Raw genomic sequence first — 23,966 nt, forward strand, 5'->3', positions numbered from 1 at the left:
CAACAGCGCAAATCTAAAGACTAAAGTAGAACACAGCACACTACGCACGTTGTTCTGCCGAGTTTCGACTCTGCAGCCGGAATTAAGATGGTTGCGATAGCTGTGGGAAAGGAGCCAGACGAGTGCGGCTTGGCTCAGGGTCAACAAAGCGCCCAAATACAACCTGCAGGACTAATCAGTCAGGTCAAAAATCTCGTTGCGTTGCCTTCGTACGGGCGCGTAGCTTGCTCGCGTCTCGCAAACACAACCAGTGTGCCGAATGACTGCACGATAATCTGTTTCAGTTACTACCGAACAGCCGAAGCTATAAGGTAGGCCATCTGTCGGCCAAAATGGCCACCTAGTGTAGCATTTTGCAAATAGATCGCACAAAACTACGTGATGTTGCAAGCAATATCGTATTGGTGAACATTTATGGGGAACCAGCGCCGGCCAGGAGGCGCAACGGCAGCTTTAGTGTGAAGCTGAATTATGCTGACACCTTCCGATAAGGCCGCCGCTAAAATGGTACGACATTTTGCATTACAATAGCAGCGCGCCTGAATCAACATTCGCTTTAGTTCCATGCGTCCAGCCAAGCTCTGATATGTACTTATGCGCTTTGGAGAAGCGCATGCGCTCAAACGTTCGAGCACGCCGGTTCCCACTCGAGCCAGTATCTAGACACAAGTACTTGAAGACATAAAGTTTCATACAATTACTAGGGGGAACTGTATGCTAGTATGTATACGGGATCTGCAAGCAGGGCAGTTCAGCCAGCTCGGGAATCATGGCTAGTACATGGATTTCCCTAAACTTCGTCCTTCTGGCTTTAAATGGCTTCGTGACTTTGAAAAGTGTTCATTTTACAGCGAAGCTGTCTATGGCTAGGATCTGGAAAAAAATGTGTCCGAAATGTTGTCAAAAACAAACCATCATGTGGGCCAATCCTGGTGATAGTGCACAAAGGGTCCAAGCTCAATGGCACATACCTCTGTAGACTCGGGGACCTATAACGCGCCCTTGAACTACCCTTGTCACACGTGGCACCCAAAGAGGTCCCAAGCACAAGGTTAAGAACAGTTTTCTGAAAACAAATGTGTTGTGCAACTTTTTTCAAAACGTACTGCTAAAACGTACTGTCACCCATTAAGGATTTCTCGAGCTTTGTTTCGTCATACATTCACGCCCTTGTCCAGGATCACGTACTTTGGTAGGAATATAGATGTATCTACATATTTACATGTATTCAGGGCGAGACGCAGCGATTAAAGGAATCCAATGAAGTAGAGGTCCTTTTATTTATTAGATGCGTAATTTCGATTGACTACTTAATGCTTTCGAGTTTCGGTTATGCTCACGTTATATGACGCAATATTTCCCGTTGTTGCAAAAGGGATTAATCCTTTCGAATAACTTTAGTCAAGGAAGCAAACGCCTATCCAGGGCAGTGACACGAAAGAAAGATACGTTTACATTCCTACGACCGCAATAAGTGCATTCGCCGCAGCAGGCATGATGAAACAATAATAAAAACTTAGTGTACTTATGAAAGACCCCCCCCCCCCCCCAATCCGCCACTTGTCTTTCCGTTTTTTTTTTACGTATTTTATCTTTTTTTACGTATCTTTTTACAATAGCTGCAATATTCCAAGAAACAAACAAGAAATGTAAACCAACCGAAATGGTTGGTTTACAACAAGAAACAACCAACAAAAAACGAACCCTAACCGTAGAGGAGTGTTGCTACATAGTGGCAACATTCCTCTTGGGTTTGGGTTCAGAAATTAGCGGTGCAGGCTCATTTCTTTGCATGCAGTCAAGATACATATAGGCTACGGCATCTCATTTGCAATATGTAGAAGTTCACAGCAAGTCCAGTAAGCCGCTCATGAGCCCAATTCCAAAGTAACTTTTTTACTGAGCACAAAATATTATTTAGGCATCACAAAAAAAACTGAACCATAGGAACCGAATGGCTTGGACAATATTGGTCTTTCCAATACATGAAAATTGAATGACACTTGTTTTTTGTTAATATTATGGCGAACTGCATAATCCCAGGCTGTAAAAATGTGTAACGTAGCTGCATAATCCCAAGTTGTAGAGATGGGCGAGTTAGGAATCAAATATTGTTGGCACGACTGGAGAAGTTTCGCACTCGGATTTCATTGCCAACAGCTGCTTCAAGTTCATTGACTCCTGCGAACAACTCTGATTCATGCTCTGCGAGGCGACAAGCAAATGCTTTTGTTAAGTTCGTTTTCTCTACATGCTAGCAACCTTTATCCTAATGCTAGCAGCTGTCAAAGCATTTTCTTCGTCTGTATTTTTTTTTCTTATGAGAGTATCTGCCATTAGTTCCACGAGTATTAGCCCCGATAACGACCTACAGGAACGCTGCGACCGCCGCTCGCGTGACGTCAGGGCACGGACTCGCGCCTGTCGTCTGCTGCAGTTCGGGCGGTGTCCGGGCCCTTTCTGCAGTGTTTCGGTTTGTTCGCTCTCGTTCCCTATGTTTGTATACTCATGACGGTCGTCTCAAATATATTTTTACAACGTCATCGTTCGCGAAAACTTATTCAAAGTGCTTATTTCCTAGATGACAATATATTTCTCAAAGGTAACGCTACAGTGCCAGCTCTCAGACCAGCCCACTGCGGGCTTTTCAGGCGTGGATCTACACTTTGCAGCGGTAGCTCACGTGAATAATAAAAGCATAAACGCAATCACATAGCACATAAGAATCCATTTAGGATATCATACCTGCCATCTCAGAAACGCTTGCGATCTATGACTTCTACAACATTTACCTTGACTTTAACCCGCTAAAACATGTTTGCTCACGACGAGCAGTTCGTGGTATAATATCGAATGTTTGAATTTCTTCACAGTAGCGCTCGGCAGTCACACGAGGACTTATCACATTGTTGTTGTTCTTGTTTATTAACTGCAAGAATAACAGTGCATGTAATTTAGATTCTACCAGGACCACTTGCTTCTTTAACTACTTTTCAATATTGGGCCGTTTTTCTACGGTTACTTTCAAGTGGCAGCAATTTGAAGTAAAGCTAATTGAGACTTACAGCTGTTTGCAGCATACGGAAAGGAATGTACCAATATTTATTCCCTTTTCTGTGCTGTACGTTCAGCTCATTTGAGCAATTTACTGGTGCTTGTTGCTTGAGGAGCAGACATGACGAATCTGTTTGGCGAATTGACACAGGCTGCTCGGCCCAAATTAGAGTGAAATATGCCTCTTTAGTCGTTTGGCTGCAGCCGGAAAGAAGCTGAAGCCTCATTTATTAGTAGTACGGGACATATTGAAGATATTATTCCGCGGTGCAGGTAAAAAAATAAAATGAATTCATGTGAGGCTTGTGGTGTCTTCCTTATGAGGCGGATATGCGGGGATCTATTTGATATAGTGGCGAAGCGTTCTCAGTTCTCAATTTAGGCATTGCAGTTTGCGCTGTAAAAAATTGCATCGAGGTTTCAATTCGAAGTTGTAGCGAACTGATGGGTGTCGAGACCCATGCGTGCCTCGCCATAACGACAGTCGGTTGCTTCCGTTGCGTGAAGGGTATGCCATATTGTCGATAAAGGTTACTGAGGGCCACTGTGAAGGCTACTCTCGATCTTAATCACGAAATTTCCTTTCGGGTGATTGCTGTTATGGTATTCGGTACTCTCTTTTCGCCCCAGTACTTGGAGTAGCACGTCAGGCGAGCAGCCACGTTACATCTCCAGCGTATGATTAAAGCCTCTCTCTCTTTCTATATATATATCTCTCTCTCTCTTCGCCCAAATAAGCATCCATTTCACAGCGTAGAGTGAAAACCGCGCGTGCTGCGATCCCGTTGACATTCTCGCCTGTCCTTAACTTTTTTAATCGCAGTTGATTATACCGTTGCGGAAACAGGTCTAATATTGCCACGCGCTTGGGCCACTTGCGCCCAGAAGACGACGAGGACGGTCTGGCTCACGAGCTCGCGCCTTGGTCTTTTGACGGTGCTGCGCTGCCCCTTCGACGACTTCGACTTTAACGGCCTCTCTTACAAGTCGCCTGTCAATTAAACGCGACAATATTGAGGCTTCACATGCTTTACAAGCATTGAGGAAAACTTATACATGACAGTAAAGTAAAAGAAAATGTTCAAGCATCAGCTTTATAATGTCGCAGCTCCGCAAGAGAAATCAATATAGAAATCATGCAAGCAAGTTTTAGGGAGCCTTCCAATTGAAAAAAAAAGAAGTAAAAGAAAGGAAATAGAACCTTCAAGAGAAAGAAAACTCAATGTGTTAATTTTCCGATTGCGTGAAATTGTGACTTTAGTTACGTGTTTTTGCAAAGATTCCTATTCTCAATGTCACAGGGTCATCTGCAGTCACTTACATTGAGGGACACATTTGTACATTTTAAGTTCCCCAAGAGATGCAGCTTGCAAAAGTGCACTATGTTTTTTATTTGCGAGTCAAGTTTCTAAACTGGATGCTGCAGCTTCGTTTATATTTTCTAATTCTTTCTTCTAATATTGTTAGACAAATGTTGTAAGATAACAAGAAATGTCACATGTGCGGGACATCTAAAGCGACGTTAACTTTAACAGTCTGTAGATTTTGCCTTTGTGTTTTGAATCTAGCCAATATCGGTCAGGTAGAAATTGAGAGTATTTCTGCTGCTATCATGTACTTTGAACAGTGAATCTCGAAAACGAAGTTTCTTACGATATTCAGCGCACACACAAAAAGAGGATAGCATACTGACAGGAGAAGTAAACAGTGCAGCTTACGGTGCAACAAGAAGGCATGTCGCGGTTGTGTTGCCTGTTGGACTGAACCACGAGTTTCAACTGGGCGGCGCAGTAGTCGTCCTACTAATGCAGTCGGTCCTGCGAATGTCGGCCGTTAAATTTATCTAAGAGCAGCCGCCGGAAGGGTGCACGTCTACACGTATAATCTGACGGCTTCGCCAATCCCTCAAGAACGAGTGAGAGCGAATTCCGAGATATGCATCACTGGCGCTTCCGGATACCGTGGAGGCCGACGCTCGACAAGTCCAGCCACATGAGCCACATAAAGGTAACGGAAACGCCGAATTTCTGCGCTATTTACTGCCCTCAAAGTGATCTAATGACGCGCACAACAGTGCTTTGGCTATTTTATAGATAACAAAGAGCATTGCGGCTCGAGACCAGTAATTTTTGTAGTAAAGCTTTTTTTTAGTAGTAAGGTTTTTAGCAGTAGTTTTTTTTTTTGTTGTAAGTTTTTTTTAAATTTTATTTACACGTAGAAGCATGTGAGGTAAAGCTTTTCATTTCTGCGTCTTGCTTCTCGATATTATCTCGCAACTGATAATTTTCTGTCTATTGTTTACTTAGTGCCGTTTAACGTCGCAAAGAAACACAGAGACGTCGTAGTGGAAAGCTACGCGATAATTTCGATCAGTTATATGGGTTCCGTACATGCACCTAAACGGAATTACAAGAAGGCTCGCTTATTGAGACCCCATCAGAATGCAAAAACGCTCGCGTGCCGTTCTTAGGGTGCATTCAGGGACCGCGGGGGGACTAAACCGATGCTCAACTATACGACGTCCCCAACTGTGCAACCCGCGCACGCAGCGTGCACGACAGAGGAACGCCTCAGCCGACGGAACAGCGCGGCGGGCAGAGCGAGCGCACTCCGGCCGCGGCAACGTTGGGCGGCGAACAGTGAGTGGCACGGCAACCCGTGCAAGCGTTGCATTCGTGCGTCTGCGCGTGCGCGTACGCAGGCTTTGGTGCAACTGCAACTTTTCCCGGAACACTTCCACCCGCAGCGTAATGCAAGATTTATGTAGTGTTCTTTGTGTTAGGTGATCTTATTTAACGAACAGAGCGAAAAGGAGAAGCCGTTTCGAGCGAACAAAACGACAAGAACTCCTCCGTTTATTTTCACCCGAAAGAAAAATGAAAGAAGGAGAAAATAAACGGCTAGAAAGCCTGCTTAATATATATATTGAGCTGCTTATTATTATTATTTTTTTTCGGGGGGTGGAGGCTATTCTGACAGCTTGCCGCGAAGTCGCACCTGCTGCTGCACAGAATCGTTTTTGAGGCTTGTAATAAACGCCAGGCACTCGCGGACGGCAGCAGTGCGCTCGCGTCTATACGCCGCCGGATGAGCCATGGCTTTCGAGGTTGCGTCGAGGCAGGCGCGGAGCAGGTGGGCCGACCACTGCACTCCGCTTATCTCGTTGACCGAGGCGCGCCCCGCTCCGTTGGCCGCTCCGAGTGCGGCCAATCTGGAGATAGCCAGCGTCCCGCTTTAACAGCACGCGACCAGCGCGTGCGGCTGCGCACGGCTACGGGGAGAACCGTGTGGCGGTGTAAGAACTATAGACGACCGCACGCCAAGTTTCACCCTAGACGCCAGCGCTCGTTTCTCCCCTGGCGGAACGATTTCATCTCCAACGGGTGTAGGTTTCCGCCGCCGCTTCCCTTAGCGGTCGCGCCCGCGTTCAGTTCGCGCTGCGCGCGAAACGTCTCTTGTTTGCGAGGGCGCCTCTTCGGATGACCGGAAATTATTATTGTGTTGTTAACTGTCACGACAGCAATGTAAACACGAAATGGTTGATGCCACCAGTGAAATTCTGCCGGTTCACAAGAAAATGGTACGAAAAAAGCAGACGACACACATGGATTACTGCGGTGCGCCGAGCGAAGTAAACAACTGGCAAACGAAGCGAGCTCGTTCATTGATCACTCCTGAGTGTATGACGGTTTTTATATGTAACCCACATGAATTTAATAATTACTCGGTACATAATCCTTTTATTCATATAAAAACTTTTGTTCGACGAGCGCTTGTCCTGTCTTCTTTCTCGTGTTTCGTTTATGTGTGCGCTGCCCAAGAATGGAAACCACTTCTGTTGTATGCGCTAGCAGTGGCCGAAGTTCACGCGTGCCGAGAAATTGAATATGAGCACGATGCATTGAACATGACCGGAGTTCATTCCCGCTTCACCACTGCACCGATCGATCGAGTTACTGGACGATACGCGGCCCGCGTCTTGGTCGCGCCGGCATTGCTGAAGCAGGAATGATTACTAATACTTTCAACTTCCGTCTCTTGAGCACTGTTAAAAAATGGCCAAGCTGTCTACATTGCTGCTTCTATTCCATATTGTAGGGGACGCACTAGTTAAAGTTGTGTGCGCATGTCGTACTTGTGCTATGCAGCGATATATTTTGTTTATTTCCGCACAGTGTCGATGGAAGACCGTTGTCGCCATCAGAGACAACACGGATTTGTAGCAAACATATTGTGAGAAACTGCAAAAATGACTTTAGCTCGTATGTGCCGTATGTATGTGCCGCATCGTATGTGCTGACGATTTTTCCGGCGGTACATACGATGTCGTTTCCAATCACCTGCTCAGCGTCACTTACATGGTTAAGCAGACGCTGCCCTTTCGCCGCATTGCAGCCATAAAAATAATCGTCAAGCCTACAGATCTTCTTAAAGGCAAATAGAAGCGTGTACAGTCTGTTCCACACTTAGGGGAAAACTGGGAACGTATTGCATCGCGATGCGGCAAGCAATGCAGTCGTGCGGTGGCAGCAGCTCGAGCAGGCGCAGACGCTCGAGGGGCGGAGTCGTGATCTGCGTCGTCTTCTACGGCGGCGCGCGCTGGCCGCATTGTCGGGAAGCGTGCTACTGTCAGGAGCAGTGTACGTATATTTCTTCACTGTGTGTGCTACCGTAATAAGCAGCGACAAGACGCACCAAGATGTGCGCGCAACGTGTTCAGTCTTTGTTTGACTCGAAAGGAAAACAAAGCACTCAACAATGATAACTATGGGAGTCGAACACGATGAAACAAACGGATACGATTAAATGAATGTTTTAGGTTCAGACAATGAGCTGGAAATGGTTTTTCTCGACAATCATTCGCTACACCAGACAGACTCTGCCCGCCGGCGGGGAATTGGACACGTCACGCTCGGAACTTCAGTTAGTATCTCGTCATGTCCCCAGCGGCAGCGATGACAGCGCTCATCCTGGAAGGCAGTGAAGTGCAGAATGACTTGATCAGGGATGTGTTCATTCGCAGCACGTCTCAGTCAGTGACGATGGTGGATCGAAGCCTATCCTCGGGCGACTGATAGAGGGGACGGTGCGCCAGCGATACTTTCAACGAGCCCCAGACATTTTAAATGATGTTGGCGCCCGGGGATTGAGGCGGCCACTCCAAGAGAGTGACTGCGCGCTCTTCTAGCAGTTGTTGCACCACACGAGCAGTGTGGATCGGCGACCTATCGCGTTAGAATATATAGACGCCTTCCAGAAACGGGCCGTCAAGAATGTATGGAATCAGTGCGTCGTCTATGACTGCCCTGCAGCGATGAACTTACCTTCGAGGCGTATCAGTTGGCGTCGCACAACGCATAGTAAAGAATACCGGCTCATTTCACGCCGTAGCGATGAGATCGGCGCCCTGCAACTGATAGTAGAACGTTTCCCGACAATGCGGCCAGCGCGCGCCGCCGTAGCAGACGACGCCGTTCAAGATCCCGCCCCTCGAGCACCTGCGCGAGCTGCTGCCGCCGCCGGACTCAAGCGCTCGCCGCATCGCGATGCAATGCGCTGCGAGTTTTCCCCTAAATGTGAAACAGACTGTACACCGCCCTTCGAACAAAATCTCTACGCGCACACACGTAGGCACACACCGCGCGCGGCGCGATACGTGCCAAAACACGCGCAGTGCAGGAGGCAATCAAGGCGGCACGAACGAGAGATGGTAGAGGGGTACCACCCGCTAATAGAATTTTGCTTCGCATGCGGCGCTCTCAATGCCGGCGCAGCAGCGCCGCTCTCGGTGCCGTTCTTGTCTATTCCCGGACGCACCAATGAGAAGTGGAATCGCCGTTTTTAGAAGCCCTCCGGGGGCGCCGGATAATTGCCCGAGCAGGCCATCCGAAAAGGTGGGCGCAGTCTTCGATAACCTTTCACAGCAGAGGTCGCCCGTGTTCCAACTACCTAAGTTGATTGGTCCAGTCTGTGCTGACACATCTCGTGTGCACCCGCATAGTTGCTACTTCGAGATAAACCACCGTAATTGCAAATTTGCACTCGTGCTCGCGGCTTCTTGTTCCTGTCTCGCTGTCAAACGTGCGCGCTTTACACTCAAGGTGTTAGAACTAACACGAATCGGGCAAAGGCACGCGTTACGAAATGCACGTGGTCCTCCATTGAGCTGGTTGGTTAGGTTAGGATAGCGCAAAAATTGCGCAAAAAGAAAATAAAAGAACACGGACGAGTGAGAAATGACGGTGGCGCAGGCGTCATGTTCTAAGCGGCTTTCAGCGTGCACACGCGGTTACGCTGCGAAAGCTTTGCAGCGACGAACACGGTCAGAGCGTACTTACGCGCGAATGCTATGTCATTTGTCAAGAACTAGCTATTATACGCTAAATGGGAAAAGCTACACCCTACGCCAACTGCAGTGCGAGTGAATTATCTGTCTGTTCACCTTCTGCTTTTTCTTTTTTCCCTTATCCCCTCTCCTCCGTGCAGGGTAGCAAACCGGACGTTCATCTCCTCCTTGCCTTTTCTTGTTTTGTATCTCTCTATATATCCCCGTTTGCCGCTTCACTTGCCGGAAACTGCATGCGGTCTGCAAAGCGTGATACCAACTCACCAAGGCGGCAACTTATTGGTAACTCCAGGATTCATTACTCGTGCTGGCAACACTGTCCAAATAAACAAAGGTGGATACGACATCAAGGTTCACGGCGGAACATTCGCTTGGTGCTCTGTGTGCTATGCTGAAGTTTCTTGTTTGTGGCGTAGAATTGAAGTATTTCGTCGAAGCCGGAAGGGTCCTTGCTATAGCGCGATTACCTTATTTTGATCGTCTCAAGGATTTCGGCGATGAAATCGCAGAAATAGTAGCGCTGTGCGTACAAACGTCCGGCCTGCCCAGCGAGCCGCATTAGTCTTTCTTTAAAGAGAAAGAATTGCTTTTCAAGCGATTTGGGAGTTAACAATAATTTGGAGTGCTTCATAATCAGATCGTAGTTTGATTTAGATCAGAGTTAGATCAGTTAGGTTAGATCAAAACGGTCGTGCACTTGATTTAGGAGCACGTTAAAGAACACCAGGGTGTCATAGTTAATCAGGAGTACGCCACTACGGTGTGCCTTATAATCCGATTGTGGTTTTGCACGTAGAGAGCCCCATAACTCTGCCAACACATCTGCCGCGGTGCGATGTGCCATGTGAAGCAATGACAATGCTCAACTCTCTTATAGGTTACAAACAATGGCGCAGAACAACGCCTCAAGCAAACACGGCTCGCTGTATGTTGTGTACTACGTTGACAAACAGCTGTAGTGCATGCAAGGTGACATTTGCCATCAACTCGTTACTCTCGTATTGTACCAAACGCTGAAGGAATTATACATTCGCAATCAGCATTACCGCTAATTATTGTCAATCGAAGCAAACAACACAGAACGCTTCGCTTACATCGATTCGCACAGTGCGTGGGATCCGCATAATTTTTTAGACTGTGAATTTGTATCCTGAAGGATGGCGCTCATTAATGCAATATTTTCATTCGCAGTGAGCTGCTGTCGTGTCCACGGTAGAATTGATTTAAACGGCTTCAATTTCTTGGCCATTACATCATTGCCAACTTCTGTGGGATCGTACTAGTCAAAATGGGATACAAATTACAAGGAAATCAGGAGGTTGGTGAACGGCAATAATGAAGAAGCTTGCACAGGACGTCAGGAAAATAAAATGAATTCTTGAGCAGCGTGGTCAGGGGGCCGTGCTATGGTTTCAAGGTCTATTAAAAATCCCCCAAAATATGAACAGAGGACGACAAAAATGCGGGCATTTTGGGAAAGGTGAAACCGCTGGAAATGTCAGGTCAACACTAGCTTAAATATATAAAAGATGACATAAAAAGAACCATAACGTTGACAGGGTGACCAAATTTCAGGACAAATAAGTAGGTTGTTGAAGCAGTTGAGCTGAAACTCGATTATGCGAAATAAGGCGAAAATGTCGGCAAGTATTGAAGAGAGGTCAAGTAGGTCTTGTGGCCGACGCCAGCGCTCGGCAGCTGTCAGGCGACTGCACATATAAGCGAGATGCCTGGTCGTCAGTAGTGACAAGGTGATTCAGGTCTGAAATATTGGACGCGGACTCCATCGCATTGAATACAGTGCACTCGACGGTGTCATTCTTCGAAGGCTTGTACCGATTCTCGGGCAATGAGGATGGGAACAAATTGTCTCACGTGCCGACTGTCACCTTTCTCGAACTGCCAACATTCCTTACCCGCCGCAGTTGCTTAGTGGCTATGGTGTATGGTTGCTAACCACGAGGTCGCAGGATCGAATCCAAGCCACGGCAGCCGTATTTCATCATCAGCCTGGTTACGCCCACTGCAGGGCAAAGGCCTCTCCCATACTTCTCCAACTACCCCGGTCATGTACTAATTCGTATTTCGATGGGTGTGAAATGCGAAAACACCCGTCTACTTAGGTTTAGGCGCACGTTAAAGAACCCGAGGTGATCCAAATTATTCCGTAATTCCTCACTACGGCGTGCCTGATAATCAGATCGTGGTTTTGGCCCGTAAAACCCCATAATTTATTATTTAACATTCCTTAAGCGGAAGCTTTAGCTCGGGTGCTCCTATATATATATATATACATGTAAAAGGAGAATTCGTTCTTCTCGGCAACTACTGCGCCGAATTTGACGAGGTTTGTTGCACTTAAAAGAAAAACTTAAAATCTAGTACTGTCGGTTTCTAATTTTTGATTTAGGTCGTCAATTCTTTATTGAAAATTGGCAAAAATCGAAAATTTTCAGAAAATGAAACTATCAAGTTTACAACTCTGTAACTCAGCAAGGAAAAATCATACCACAATTCTGTGAATGAATCTTCAAAAATTTAGTAATGTGTCAATACAAGTTTTGCAGAACCCTTGTGTACAACGTAAAAAATTCATGTAAGATATAAAATGACATAATAATTTTGTCCACTTTCAATGATCTAATGGGTGCCATTTACAGAACCGCGATATCTGTTTTTGATGCAGTGCTATTAATATCTAAACTTCATGCTTCCATTTTTTTCAAGCTTTCGAATCTTTGAAAAATTTTTAAACAAGCTTCAGGCCCTAAATCGGAATTCCGCTTCCAACAGTCACTAGAAATTAACTTTCTTTCTCAAATACACCAAATTTCATTAAAATCGGTCCAAGGTTACTTAAGAAAAGCGTTTTTGCGTTTTACATGCATGTATTTGAATAGGCCACGTCGGAGTTGGGCCTGAGCTAAAGCTTCCTCTTAAGGATGTCCTTGGCAGTTGCACAACTCTTGAATACAAGCACTTTTGTGTTTTCTCAGAACTTCTGGTTTGCGCGAGCGGCTTTAACTCAAGTGCTGTCCGTACACGTATCTACACCTTCTCTTTCCCTTCTCTCTCTTCCCCTTCTCCCATCCCCCATCGTAGGGTAGCCAACCAGACTATTGACTGGTTAACTACCCTGCCTTCCTGTATTCCTCTCTCTCTCTCTCTCTCTCTCTTGAATACAAGTAAATGTCAGGAGTGGTGTGCGAGGTCTTTGAGTATGTGGGTAACCTTTATGGCGTTCGATGTCTGCTAGTCTAAACGGCGGCTATATTATGAAGATGGAACGGAAACATGGTAGACAATATGGAGGACAGACAAATCTCGCATATATTACGGCAAAATAATTTTAAATAGCGGTCTTCCTTCACGCACGTGGATAACCGTGACAGGAGACTACCTTGAGAAGTAACTGCGAGTACTATATATGTCATACCCGAAGGTCCACCAGGCCCGGTGGCCAGTAAATGTGAAGTAATATTGCGAGCAGCTTCGCCCATATCGTGCTAATGGACGACGACACAGAGACAGTTTGCACAATTCTTGTGCCGTTCCTTTTGCCTCAAGGTGCAAAACCAACATATCCATCTATATATCTTAATACTTAAGCACACGTCGATTTGCACCTGCTGCGGTAGCCCATGGATGCGGATAGAATATTCACTAATTTGCGGCACTACAACGAAATCGATAGGTCAAAATCAAGAGCGTCCACGCGTCTCTTGTAGACGCTGTGCGATGTTCGGACGTAGAATGTGTGCCGACTGAAGAAAGGCTGCCACGGAGTGCTTTGACGATTACCTTAGTTTGTCTACTCCGTAACATCAAAAAGAAGGAAAAGAAGAAAAAGAAAGGACAATGAAAGAACCATATCGAAAGCCCAGAATCAATCACTCGTCGTGACTCAACGCTCTTAGGATGATAAGTCATTTCTAGCCGACGAGCGGCTGCGCTTTATCAAGATCACTGATAACGCCGGCGGGACAAGCATTGTGGCGAAGTTCAATACACAGGGATAGCTTTTAATTATTTTATTTTTGTTTTGTTGACGTCATCAATGTGTCACCGCCGGAAGTTTGAAAAGTTTAAGGTCAGTACGCCACGTGGTAACACGCGAACTAAACACTCGTCTCCAGAAAAGCTAGATATGGGTGTAAGCTAAACCAACTTCACGGCGAGAACAGGAAACCCAACTCAAAGTAAACTATACATATTTTTAGATTATTGCCGAGGAAGCCTTACGATCTTCATGTTTATACAGTATTTGTGCATTCTTGAAAAAGTTGACGTCGATGACAATCAAGTTGCATTTCAGGGTGGTCCTATGTAAAGCGCCGGATGAAATTGTGCATTTTTGTTAAATGGCGGGAAACTTGTGTAACGTGTAGGCTATGTAGTGACTGTAAGGACGTGTTGGTAAGCACGGCAGAATGGTGTCATCCGTAGCCATCTATACTCACTAACCACAGAAACAGGACAAGCTAGTTCGTGTACTAAATGCTGAAGAATGCGTAGGACTGAGTCGAAGGGCTGAGGTGTGCAATGCTGACTTCACGGTCTGAACATCGTCTGATCGCAACGACGATGCTATACATTATTAACCACGGGTCTTCTAAAGCTGAGAGGGAAGTGCTAGGGTACGACGAGTTCTTCGCGCGATGCATTAAGACTAATGATGACGACTTTTAAACATAGTCGCTGAGCCTTGCAGTATAATACAAGCCACTGTACGAAGTTCCAGCATAAAAAGTGAGTAAGTAAAGGCAAGGCGCAGAAGACCAGGACTTAGGAAGGAGAACACAAACGACAAGACGGGCGCCCGTCTTGTCGTTTGTGTTCTCCTTCCTAAGTCCTGGTCTTCTGCGCCTTGCCTTTACCTACTTCAAGCATGAACCAACTAGCCCAAGCAAGAGTTTTACTTGAGCATAAAAAGTGAGCTGTCGCTTTTATGTACACCCTATGTACACCCTTCCTTGTCCTCACACGTGACTAAGAATATCATGCTATCCTCTCGGCATTGATAAGTCAGTTATTTCTACATGGTATAGCTCAGTGATAAAAAGGGTCTTTACTTACGACAACGGCGGGACCCAATCCATCGCGCGCATTCATGACCGCAGTCGAAGTGTGGTTACGTCGCTCGGTTGCTTCTTGGCTTAGATAAGCGGAGAAAACACCACGCCGGTCGTCGTCGTTCGCCATTTCTCTATGATGTTGCGATGTTTCACTGCTCAAAATCTAAAGCGTCAGCATGCCTTGCCGCGGGCAAGCCAACGCTAAGTAGCGTATGATGTTCACAGCAGAGGCATCATTTTATACGCGCAGTCGGTGCTCAAGTCAGCCTGCTGGCAGCTGCATTACGATGTGTCTCTCGAATCGAGGGCGACGTTGTCGCATGAGCAGCGCAGACGAGGAAGTGCAGAGGCGCACGCGCTGAACGGATAGCGGCGAAGCAGTTGGTACCGCACGCCTGCGTGGTGTCGAAGCCTTCGAGATTGCTAGGGCGGCGTAGCGCGGTCTCGGAGGACATGCTGAGGCAAGCGAACGTTGTTTCTGCTCCAGCGCACATCTGCAGACCAGACATTATTGACGAGGCGGGACTCCACGTGCGCGTAACGTTCACCGTACGTCTTTGTCTCCTCCGAGAACAAAACAAAACGCGCACTGCGGTGACTGCATGCTGCTCGACGGCGCAGCAGAGTCGTAGAAGAAAGGAAGGACACAGATGCCATTGATAGAACGTACGTGATGCGTTTTGTAAAAGCACTTACGCAACCAGAGGCGAAATTTCGATCCTTGTTCTCCTGTTTTGTTAATCCTCGTGAGGCAGCTAAAGAAAATAACTTCGGAACCTCAGTTGTACGCTTCGGTGGTCATGTCATCTGTTTCATTACAGAAATATGTGTGCATAGTGTAGCACGAAAACGCGCGCGCACACGCGTGGACGACCTTCACACACGTACATACAAAACTATATTGAAGTATTATTCGATGCTTGCGCCAGCACAGATGCGACGATAGTCCTAATCCTCAAACTTGTACCAGTTTGTGTCAAATCGGTAAATGTGGCCTAAATTGAATAATCTCCGTTTCACTCCGTAATCTCCGTTTCCACTCCGTTAAATCGCTGTGCGATTTAACGGAGTGGAAAAATGCTTAAAGCAATGCAGCTGATATGACAATGATCGCGCCATTTGCCACGTAATACTTTTTCACGTCTGCTTCCACTAAACGATCACTTGTTATATACTGTATCTGTATACTGTACGCGGTTGTTCCTTGCTCGAAACTTTTCAAAATTGCTCGAAGGTCTCGGTTAAAAGCGCCGCAGATAGGGTTGCCCCGGGCGTCCGCCCCTGCCAAAGTCAAATTCGTGTCGCAGCCTCCGCTGATGGAAGGGACCATTGTTTCGGAGCAGAAGAGTCAACGGCACTTCCCGCACCGCCGTGCCGATACATGCACTGTGTGGGCGTGCGGCTTCTACGCCTCCGCAATGCTTTCAGTGCTTTCGTTATATACTGAACTGTGCATTCGTGTCGCGCACAAGATGGCGCTGTGCTCGGCGAATTTCTGAGAGAGGCGCGGACGTCGGCTCGCGTATACCCTCCACGCGTATACCCTCATAACGTGTACGTTATGACTACTGCGAGCTCTCGCGTGAAGATAAAATTCGGACACTCAGACACTTTCATGATTACGCCTAACGCTTGAAGACGCTGGTGCTGATGATGATGACGTATTTTAAAGAGGTTGCGATGACTTCTTCAGGCAAAGTCATATGGGTCAAACAGAGAGTGGTAGCAGAATCGAGAGAGGTTAGAGGGAGTTCACAAAGCTGGGAGCAAGGACGTAATACGAAACTGTAAGCACGACTGGGGTAATGTCGCGATTCTATTTCAAAGCTACTCGTTTTCGCGCTTATTGTCCAAGCACCACTCCGAGTACCTTATCACCGGAATCGACCGGCGAGTGATACGAAAGGAAGAGAATCGAGCGAAAGCAAGCTACATTCTACCGGTCCAGAGAAGGCTAACCAGCTTGTGAGGGCCGCTGATAGCCTGCCGGGAGCACGCTCAAGCGCAGGTTGAAGGGAGTGTCGTGCTGACGCTCCTTCCTGCATTTAAGCGCGTTCGTTCGCGCACAAGCTCCGCCCAGATATTGGAATGGCGACGATGCCAGAAATGAAAAAGCTACCAAACGATAAGTTCATCCGAACCACCTGGCAACAGAATCTACAGGCGATAAACCCCCCGCTTCAACCTCGCACTGGATTTCACAGCTTTCCCTGAAAAAAGAAAAAAAAAAACCTTCTACTCAGCTCCGAATGGCACGCGCTCCTTTCCGGCAACCTTCGGCTCGCTTTAGGCCCGTGCCTCGTACTCTTTCTTCACTACTCTTCGTACTTGCGCCTCTTCGGCACCTTCCCCAAGGCGTTGAGTAGTGCGTCATAAAGGTTTGCGAAAAATAGCGCCTCTGCCTCTTCCCAGTCTGTCTCTTTCTCTCTCGGCACTCATGCGTCTCAAAAGTCTTTCGGCTCAGTTGCCTCGAGCACCGATTTTACTACTTTCGACTCACTGTGACCACACTTTCAACATCATATGTCACTGAAGTCCACCACTGACGAAGGAAGAAATGGAAAGTATACGTACTGTTCTACGCGCCGCTTCTTGCGGAGCACCATTACTATCACGAATCTCTACTCCGTACACTGAGCAACTCCCCCCCTCTCTCTCTCTGAGCTGCTCGCTTTCCGCCTATTTTGACGCCGTTCTCGGACCGCTGATGCATGCTGTTCGCGCGCGGTCAGTTTTCCGTTTTTCTCCGATACTGCCAATGCTCAGAAGCCCCGTTTTGTTTCCGACAGATGTGCGTTTATCTCAAAAGAACAAGCTTAATTGTGCTGACTACTGCACATTCTTCTATACGGCGCGAAACAACCAAGACAGAGCACAAAAGTGAGATAAGCAAAAAAAAAAAGAAAAGTCGCGATGATTGCGTGGTTTTTGTATACGGTGATCGTACGAAGACATTGAACTGTTCTGGCCGCGCCCCCCCCCCCCCCTTTTTAATTAAAGAAATGGCTGTTTTTTTTTAAATATGTAACGTGCAACTGCTCTGCTATCTACACGTTAATACTGTTTTCCAGACAACGCGTCCGAATGAAATTACGTACAGCTCAGTGCAAGGACCTATGGATCGACTCTGTTTCTGCAGTTACACTTTGCGAATAGATAAACATGAGTTACAAATATATCCATTTACGGACAGAATTGTGCCGTAGTCTCAGTGAGGAAAGTGTATAGCAATGTTTTCTATTTTTATTTTCATTTATTTATTTATTTACTATTTATTTATTTGTGAGTGTTGATGATGCATAGCCGGTATAGTTTCGTCGTGACACACAGTGATTCGTGTATTTGCGGTCCTTGTATCAGTGACTAATTTGACGTAGGGGCATCAAATGACAAACACATTAAATATCGACTCGCTGGGCTCTTGACTGTCGTGGGTGCCATGACGATTTTAGAGCGCAGCTCTTAGGCGCCCGTTCCCACGTTGAGCGTCAGCGTCGGCGTAACCGAGCCAACGAGCACAGCGAAGGATCAAAGAGCGAACGCAGAGCGCAGCGGGGAATTAAAAACGGCGATGTGGAGGAGAGCGCGAGGAGGAAAGCGGAGGAGAAGAGTACGGAGAGTGCCGCACAAGACTAACAGATGGCGCCATAGTAGCATGCGCCGTAGTGCGTCAATGGCGTCATAACTAAGGCATGCGGCGAGCGCTAGGCGAGCGCGCGCACCTATGCCATATATGGAAACATAGCGCTGGCTTTTGCTTCGGACCCACATCACCTGCGCTAGTTCGCGCGCGCTACCGCCACTAGAGAATACGCACGAGAATGCGCTCCACGCGAGACACGCGTTCCCGTGTTTGCGCCTTCTTTCTGAACAATGAGCTGCGCGCAACTGGTGGAATTCAAAACACCTGAGGAGCTGCATTCAAATTTCGCAGTAGGGAGCATCGTAACCGTCGATTAATTTTTTTTTTTTCAGATAACTCTGTGGTATTTGTGCACATACTGCTATTTGTTTGTATATTTCAAAGTTATGTCACGTCTGGCCACCATCACGTCGACGTAATACCCCGCAGTGTGTGTTCCCCATACAGCTTCTGTAAAAGGCCCGTGTGTACAGAAACATCCGTTCCTACTAAAGATAAGTAAAGGCAAGGCGCAAAAGACCAGGACTGAATAAGGACACAAATGACAGGCGCCGGTCCTGTCGTTTGTGTCTTTCTTCAGTCCTAGACTTTTGTGCCTTGCCTTTACTCATTCAAGCATGAACCAACTAGCCCAAGCAAGAGTTTTACTACTAAAGATCCCCACATGCCCAAAATTTGTCCGGGACTTCCCGTTATGGCGTCTTTCTCTGCATAGCCCGAAATTCAAATGCCTGAATGTCTCATAGATAGATAGATAGATAGATAGATAGATAGATAGATAGATAGATAGATAGATAGATAGATAGATAGATAGATAGATAGATAGATAGATAGATAGATAGATAGATAGATAGATACTATTTAAATCGCGGTGGTAACAGGTGTCATCTTGCTATACAGAAGCGACATATACTTAGCGGATTACTGCCTTATGGCTAAGACAAAATACGAAGAAGCGAGTAGTTGACCTCACCTCACTACGTCGTCAGAGACACCAAGAGGAAAGCACACGGCACAGACTGCAAGGCACGTGCTGCTCGCAGCGCCTCGCACAATGCGACCGTGTGCTTTTGATCTACGGCCTCACAGTTGAAATTGCCGACGCTTCACGATAGCGCGTTCGCGTACACGCCATCACTTTTACGACAAAGCAGATAGAAAGGGTTCGTGCTCTGTCGTTGTCCCGGTCTCTCGAAAGAAGCTGCTTTCGTTTCTGTACGAGATACAGTTGCCTAGGACAAAGGTAAAGGGAGTTGAAAAAAGAGAAAAGTGTCATTCATCACTAGAGAAGCGCGTCAACTTTACCGCGTACTAGACAGGAAACAAGGGTGGTACAATCCGTTTTAATGTCGAAGTTTAAAGCACGATTTGTTTCTCTCGTCTGTGTCTTCGCCTGGCTGTCATTTCGCCAGCGATAGTATGTCATAAAATGAAGAAAGCATCTGGCGCAGAGCACACGAACGTACAAGTTACGCCGAGGGGGGCGCCTCTTATTACGGTCTAGCCCCGCAGATGTCTCTCATAGCTCGTACGTATAAAAAATAAGGGCGTCCTACCTGTGGTTCGGTAGGACGCATTCTCGGATCAAGTTGCCTGTAGTCCAAGACAGCGGCCTCGCCGAACAGGAGGAATAAGGTGAGGCTAACGCCGTGCAAGCGCTCGCCAGCGTATATAGGGCGGCCGCGTGCTCAGCTCGACCAACGATCCTCGCGCGAAGCCAGCGACCACTGCGCCGTCATCTCACATGCTCGACGATCGGGCGACGCTCTTGTCGAAGGAGATCGCTGCCCGAGTCAGACAGGAAGGAGCACAAAACAAAAAATAAAGAAACAATAGCGAAGCCGGAAAAATCGCCGCGTCGTGGCACCTCGGGCGAGGAGGCAGGCCGCTTGGGCCTGCCAGCGGTCGCGTCGTCGGCAGATAAGCGCCCGCCTCGGCTGTCAACAACGATGTCCACTTTAGCACACCGTGACAGCTTTCACGTCATCCGTCTGAGCGACAACTTGGCATAAACTGGCCTAGAAATGACCGTCGCTCGTTTTCTGCTTCAAGAGCCGCCGCTGTTTGATCACGACGACACTGAGGCCTGGCATCCGCGTATAGACGGATAGCTCGAGCTTTGCATTGGGGCCTATCGTGGATAGACAATACACATTTCCGGAAACATACGGTCCGTTACAATTATTAAATGTTGCCGCTTTATCCAATGATTGAATGCAAGCGTGCGTCCTCTCTTCACAGGGCCAGCGTGAATGGTCGTGTGGACTTAAGAAAGAGAAGTTGGTTAAGTAGTAGTAGTACAGTGGCTAGAATAGGGAAGTGTGACGACCGCCGAGCGGCTCGTATGGGAGGCGCTGAAGCCCACGGAGAGGGAACCGCGTGGGGGCGCTCGCTCCCGCATACACGTCATGCCCAGACACAGCGCAGAACACCGCCTGTTTCGATAGCGTCGTGTGCGTGCAGTTTTCGTGTCAAGTGTACGTGCACTCCATAATTCGCCCGCTTTAGCGTCTGTGCACTCATGCCTAGAAGGCAGCGTCACTGTTTTGTGCCCGGGTGCACAACAGGCTGAATTCAAACGACACGGCGGACTCATAGTGGATGAAATGAAGTTGCCAGAATGCTTGCGTGTTGGCACAGGAGGAAAGGTGAAAGGGCTTGTGGACTTGGGAGAGTTTACACCTGACACCGAACGACACATTCCTTGTGATCATGGTTTGGTCATTATGTTTCAACCATTGACAGGTTCTTGGCACCAAGTGCTGGGTTGTTTCGCTTCCAGGGTAATTGTGAAGGCTGCACTGCTTTCGAAGATCGTAATGGAAGCCGTGCTGCTTACAGAGAAAGCGGGCCTCATGGTGTATTTTATCACCTCTGATGGAGCCTCGTAAAATCGATCCATGTGGCGCAAGTTTGGGATATCGGGGACCTCATCGTCGATAAAGTCATCCGTGCCACATCCTGTCGAGATAGGGAGGCGCCTTTCTTTTTTTTTTCATTTTCGATTTTCTACATTTGGTGAAATGTGTCAGGAATGGCTTTATTAGTGCTCCTTACAAAACACCAGATATGGTGCTATTTACATGGAGCACATTAAGGCGGCGTACGATGAAGATAAATGCGCTGTAACATTGAAAGTGATGCCTAAAATCACGATGTCGCACATTCTCCCCGACAACTTTGAAAAGATGAAAGTAAACTTTGCATTCCACCTGTTCAGTGCTGAATTTCTCCGTGGGCTATTCTTCAACAACAGGGAGATATCTAAGCATTGGGGTGAACCGGCAGCAACACAAGCATTTGTGCTCATGAAGGTAAAATTATTTGAGGCCATGACAGCACGCATCCCATCAAAAGGGCTGAAAGTTGGTTCTCCCCAGGAAAAGAACATAACCGATTTTCAAGAGTACCTAAATAAATGGGAAGCTTCCTTGGGCAGTTCCAAGCTTGGATTCATTTCCGCAAGCAACCCTGAGCGACTCAGAGTTAGCTTGGATGCTACTCTGGGCCTTCTAAAGTACCTCAATGAGAAACTTTGTTTCAAGTACGTCCTCACAAGCCGACTCAGCCAAGACTGTGCAGAAAAGTTGTTTGGCATTATCCGTCAGCTTTCAGGGTGCAACGATCACCCGACAGCTACCCAATTTTTAATCACAGTGAACTGCCTAAGCTTCTGTAATCTGGTAAAGGCACCAAGCAGCGGGAACTGTGCAGGAGGCTTGCTTACGTACCTCTCTGTTAGCCGATGGAAGTGAGGCCAAGCAAGTAGATTCACTGCTTGACAAAGGCAAGCTCGAAGAAGCTTCTGAGGTTCTCAAGAAATCAAAGATCATTCCTGATCATGTGTATCCCGAAAAGACAAGCGATGCCCGACTTGTCTTTTACATAGCAGGGTATGTTGCCAGGAAGACGATAGTAAAAATCGGCTGCAGCGACTGCTTTGATGAGCTTCTCGTATCACCGCAGAAGGTGAACAGAGATCTCGCTGTGCTTAGATTTTTTGATAATGGCTGCCTCCTTTATCCTTCGGAGAAGCTCTTCGCCTTTGTGGATGCCCTTGAGATCACCTTCATGACATGGTTCAGCTACGATGAACTACACCAAGACAGTATGGATGAGCTGACCTCCTGCCTGCAGAAAAATTATGTCGTGGTCGGCTGTGCACGCCATGGTATCGATCTTACGAACCAGATTATAAAGTTCTTTTTCATCACACGCCTTCACTTCTTCGCGAAGTCCCTGAACAAGGAACGCGCATCTTCTTGCGAGAAAAAAAAAGCATCTGAAGCTCAGTCGTCTTACATGAGCATTCAGTTGAAAAGGACTGCTTCGCGTCTGTATTTCTATATTGTGAGTCGGAAATTTAGTCTTGTTATGGCAATAAAAGTATTTGTGGCCCTCACTCTTTTCTTTAGGGCACTGCTTAAAATCCAGGGCGAACGGAAACGCCATAATCGTGAATATGCGACTGCCCGTCGCTTGGATTCCGTTAAATGCATGCCGCATTCGCTAGCTTAAAAACTTCTGCGGAAGATTTTGCCACTTCCTCGCGCTACACCATGTTATTTTAGGCTGTGTAGCAGCATGAACGCGAAATCGAATAAAGAAATGCAACCAGGCGCAGCCTAGGCAACGCTTCTGCTCCAAGCGCCTGACGTGTAAGCGGGTTACAGCGCCACCTGTCCCGTTCCCTGCAAAGCGCCACGACGAAGCAGGCGCGCTCATCACACTTCTCCTATTCTAGCCACTGTAGTAGTAGTTACGAGTCGGGAGGGGGGGGGGGAATAAGCGGCAGCCGGGGCAGTGGCCCGCCGCGTCTACATACATACATACATACATACATACATACATACATACATACATACATACATACATACATACATTATCGTCATCATCATCATCATCGTCGTCATCAGCCTATTTTATGCCCAATGCAAGGAAAAAGGCCTCTTCCCTGCGATGTCAAATTACCCCTGTCCTGCGCCAACCGGTTCCAGCTAGCGCCTGCGAATTTCTTAATTTCATCAACCCACCGCCTAGTCTTCTGCCATCCTCGACTGCGCTTCCCTTCTCTTGGCACCCATTCTGTAACCCTAATGGTCCAACGGTTATCTAACCTACGCATTACATGACCTGCCCAGCTCCATTTCTGTCTCTTAACGTCAATTAAAATATCGGCTATCCCTGTTTGCTTTCTGATCCACACCGCTCTTTTCCTGTCTCTTAACCTTACGCCTAACGTTCTTCGTTCCGTCGCTCTTTGCGCGGTCCTTAACTTGTTTTCGAGATTCTTTGTCATTCTCCAAGTTTATGCCCTATATGTCAGCACCTTTCTCTTTAATGATAATGGTACGCTTCCAGTCAGGATCTGACAATGTCTGCCGAATGCGCTTCAACCCATTTTTATTCTTCTGTAAATTTTCTTCTCATGATAAGGGTCCTCTGTGAGTAATTGACCTAGGTAAACGTGCTCCTTCACAGACTCTAGGGGCTGACTGGCGATCCGGAACTCTTGTTCCCTTGCCCGGTTATTGGTCGTTATCTTTGTTCTTCCGCCTATTAACCCTCAACCACACTCTTGCACTGTCTCTGTTAAGGTCCTCAATCATTTGCGTTAACTCATCCCCAGTGTTGCTGAACAGGACAATCTCATCTGCAAATCGAAGGTTGCTGATATATTCGCCGTTGATCCTTACTATAAAGCCTTCCCACTTTAATAGCTTGAATACTTCTTCCAAGAACGCAGTGAATAGCATTGAAGAGATTGTGTCTCCTTGTCTGACATCTTTCATTATAGGTATCTTCCTACTTTTCTTGTGGAGAATTAAGGTAGCTGTGGAATCCCTGT

General features: G+C 47.1%; 1 protein-coding gene and 1 pseudogene across 2 annotated transcripts in view; one reads left to right on the forward strand and one right to left on the reverse strand.

Moving 5' to 3' along the window:
* Positions 1–23,966, reverse strand: part of LOC126542982 (uncharacterized) — a 73,781-nt gene that overhangs the window by 15,668 nt on the left and 34,147 nt on the right. The window contains exon 1 of one of the 2 annotated variants that reach the window (XM_055077530.2): positions 19,675–19,851. The exons of the other annotated variant lie outside the window; for it this stretch is intronic. Coding sequence (XP_054933505.1) covers positions 19,675–19,695 — 21 coding nt within the window. The 5' untranslated portion in view covers positions 19,696–19,851. Of the gene's footprint in view, positions 1–19,674; positions 19,852–23,966 lie in introns of those variants that run through there. 2 annotated transcript variants of the gene reach the window in all.
* LOC140215816 (uncharacterized) overlaps positions 20,904–23,966 on the forward strand; it is a 15,867-nt pseudogene continuing 12,804 nt past the window's right edge.

The sequence above is a fragment of the Dermacentor andersoni genome, chromosome 2 (assembly GCF_023375885.2).
Source record: "Dermacentor andersoni chromosome 2, qqDerAnde1_hic_scaffold, whole genome shotgun sequence".
Lineage (NCBI taxonomy): Eukaryota > Metazoa > Arthropoda > Arachnida > Ixodida > Ixodidae > Dermacentor > Dermacentor andersoni.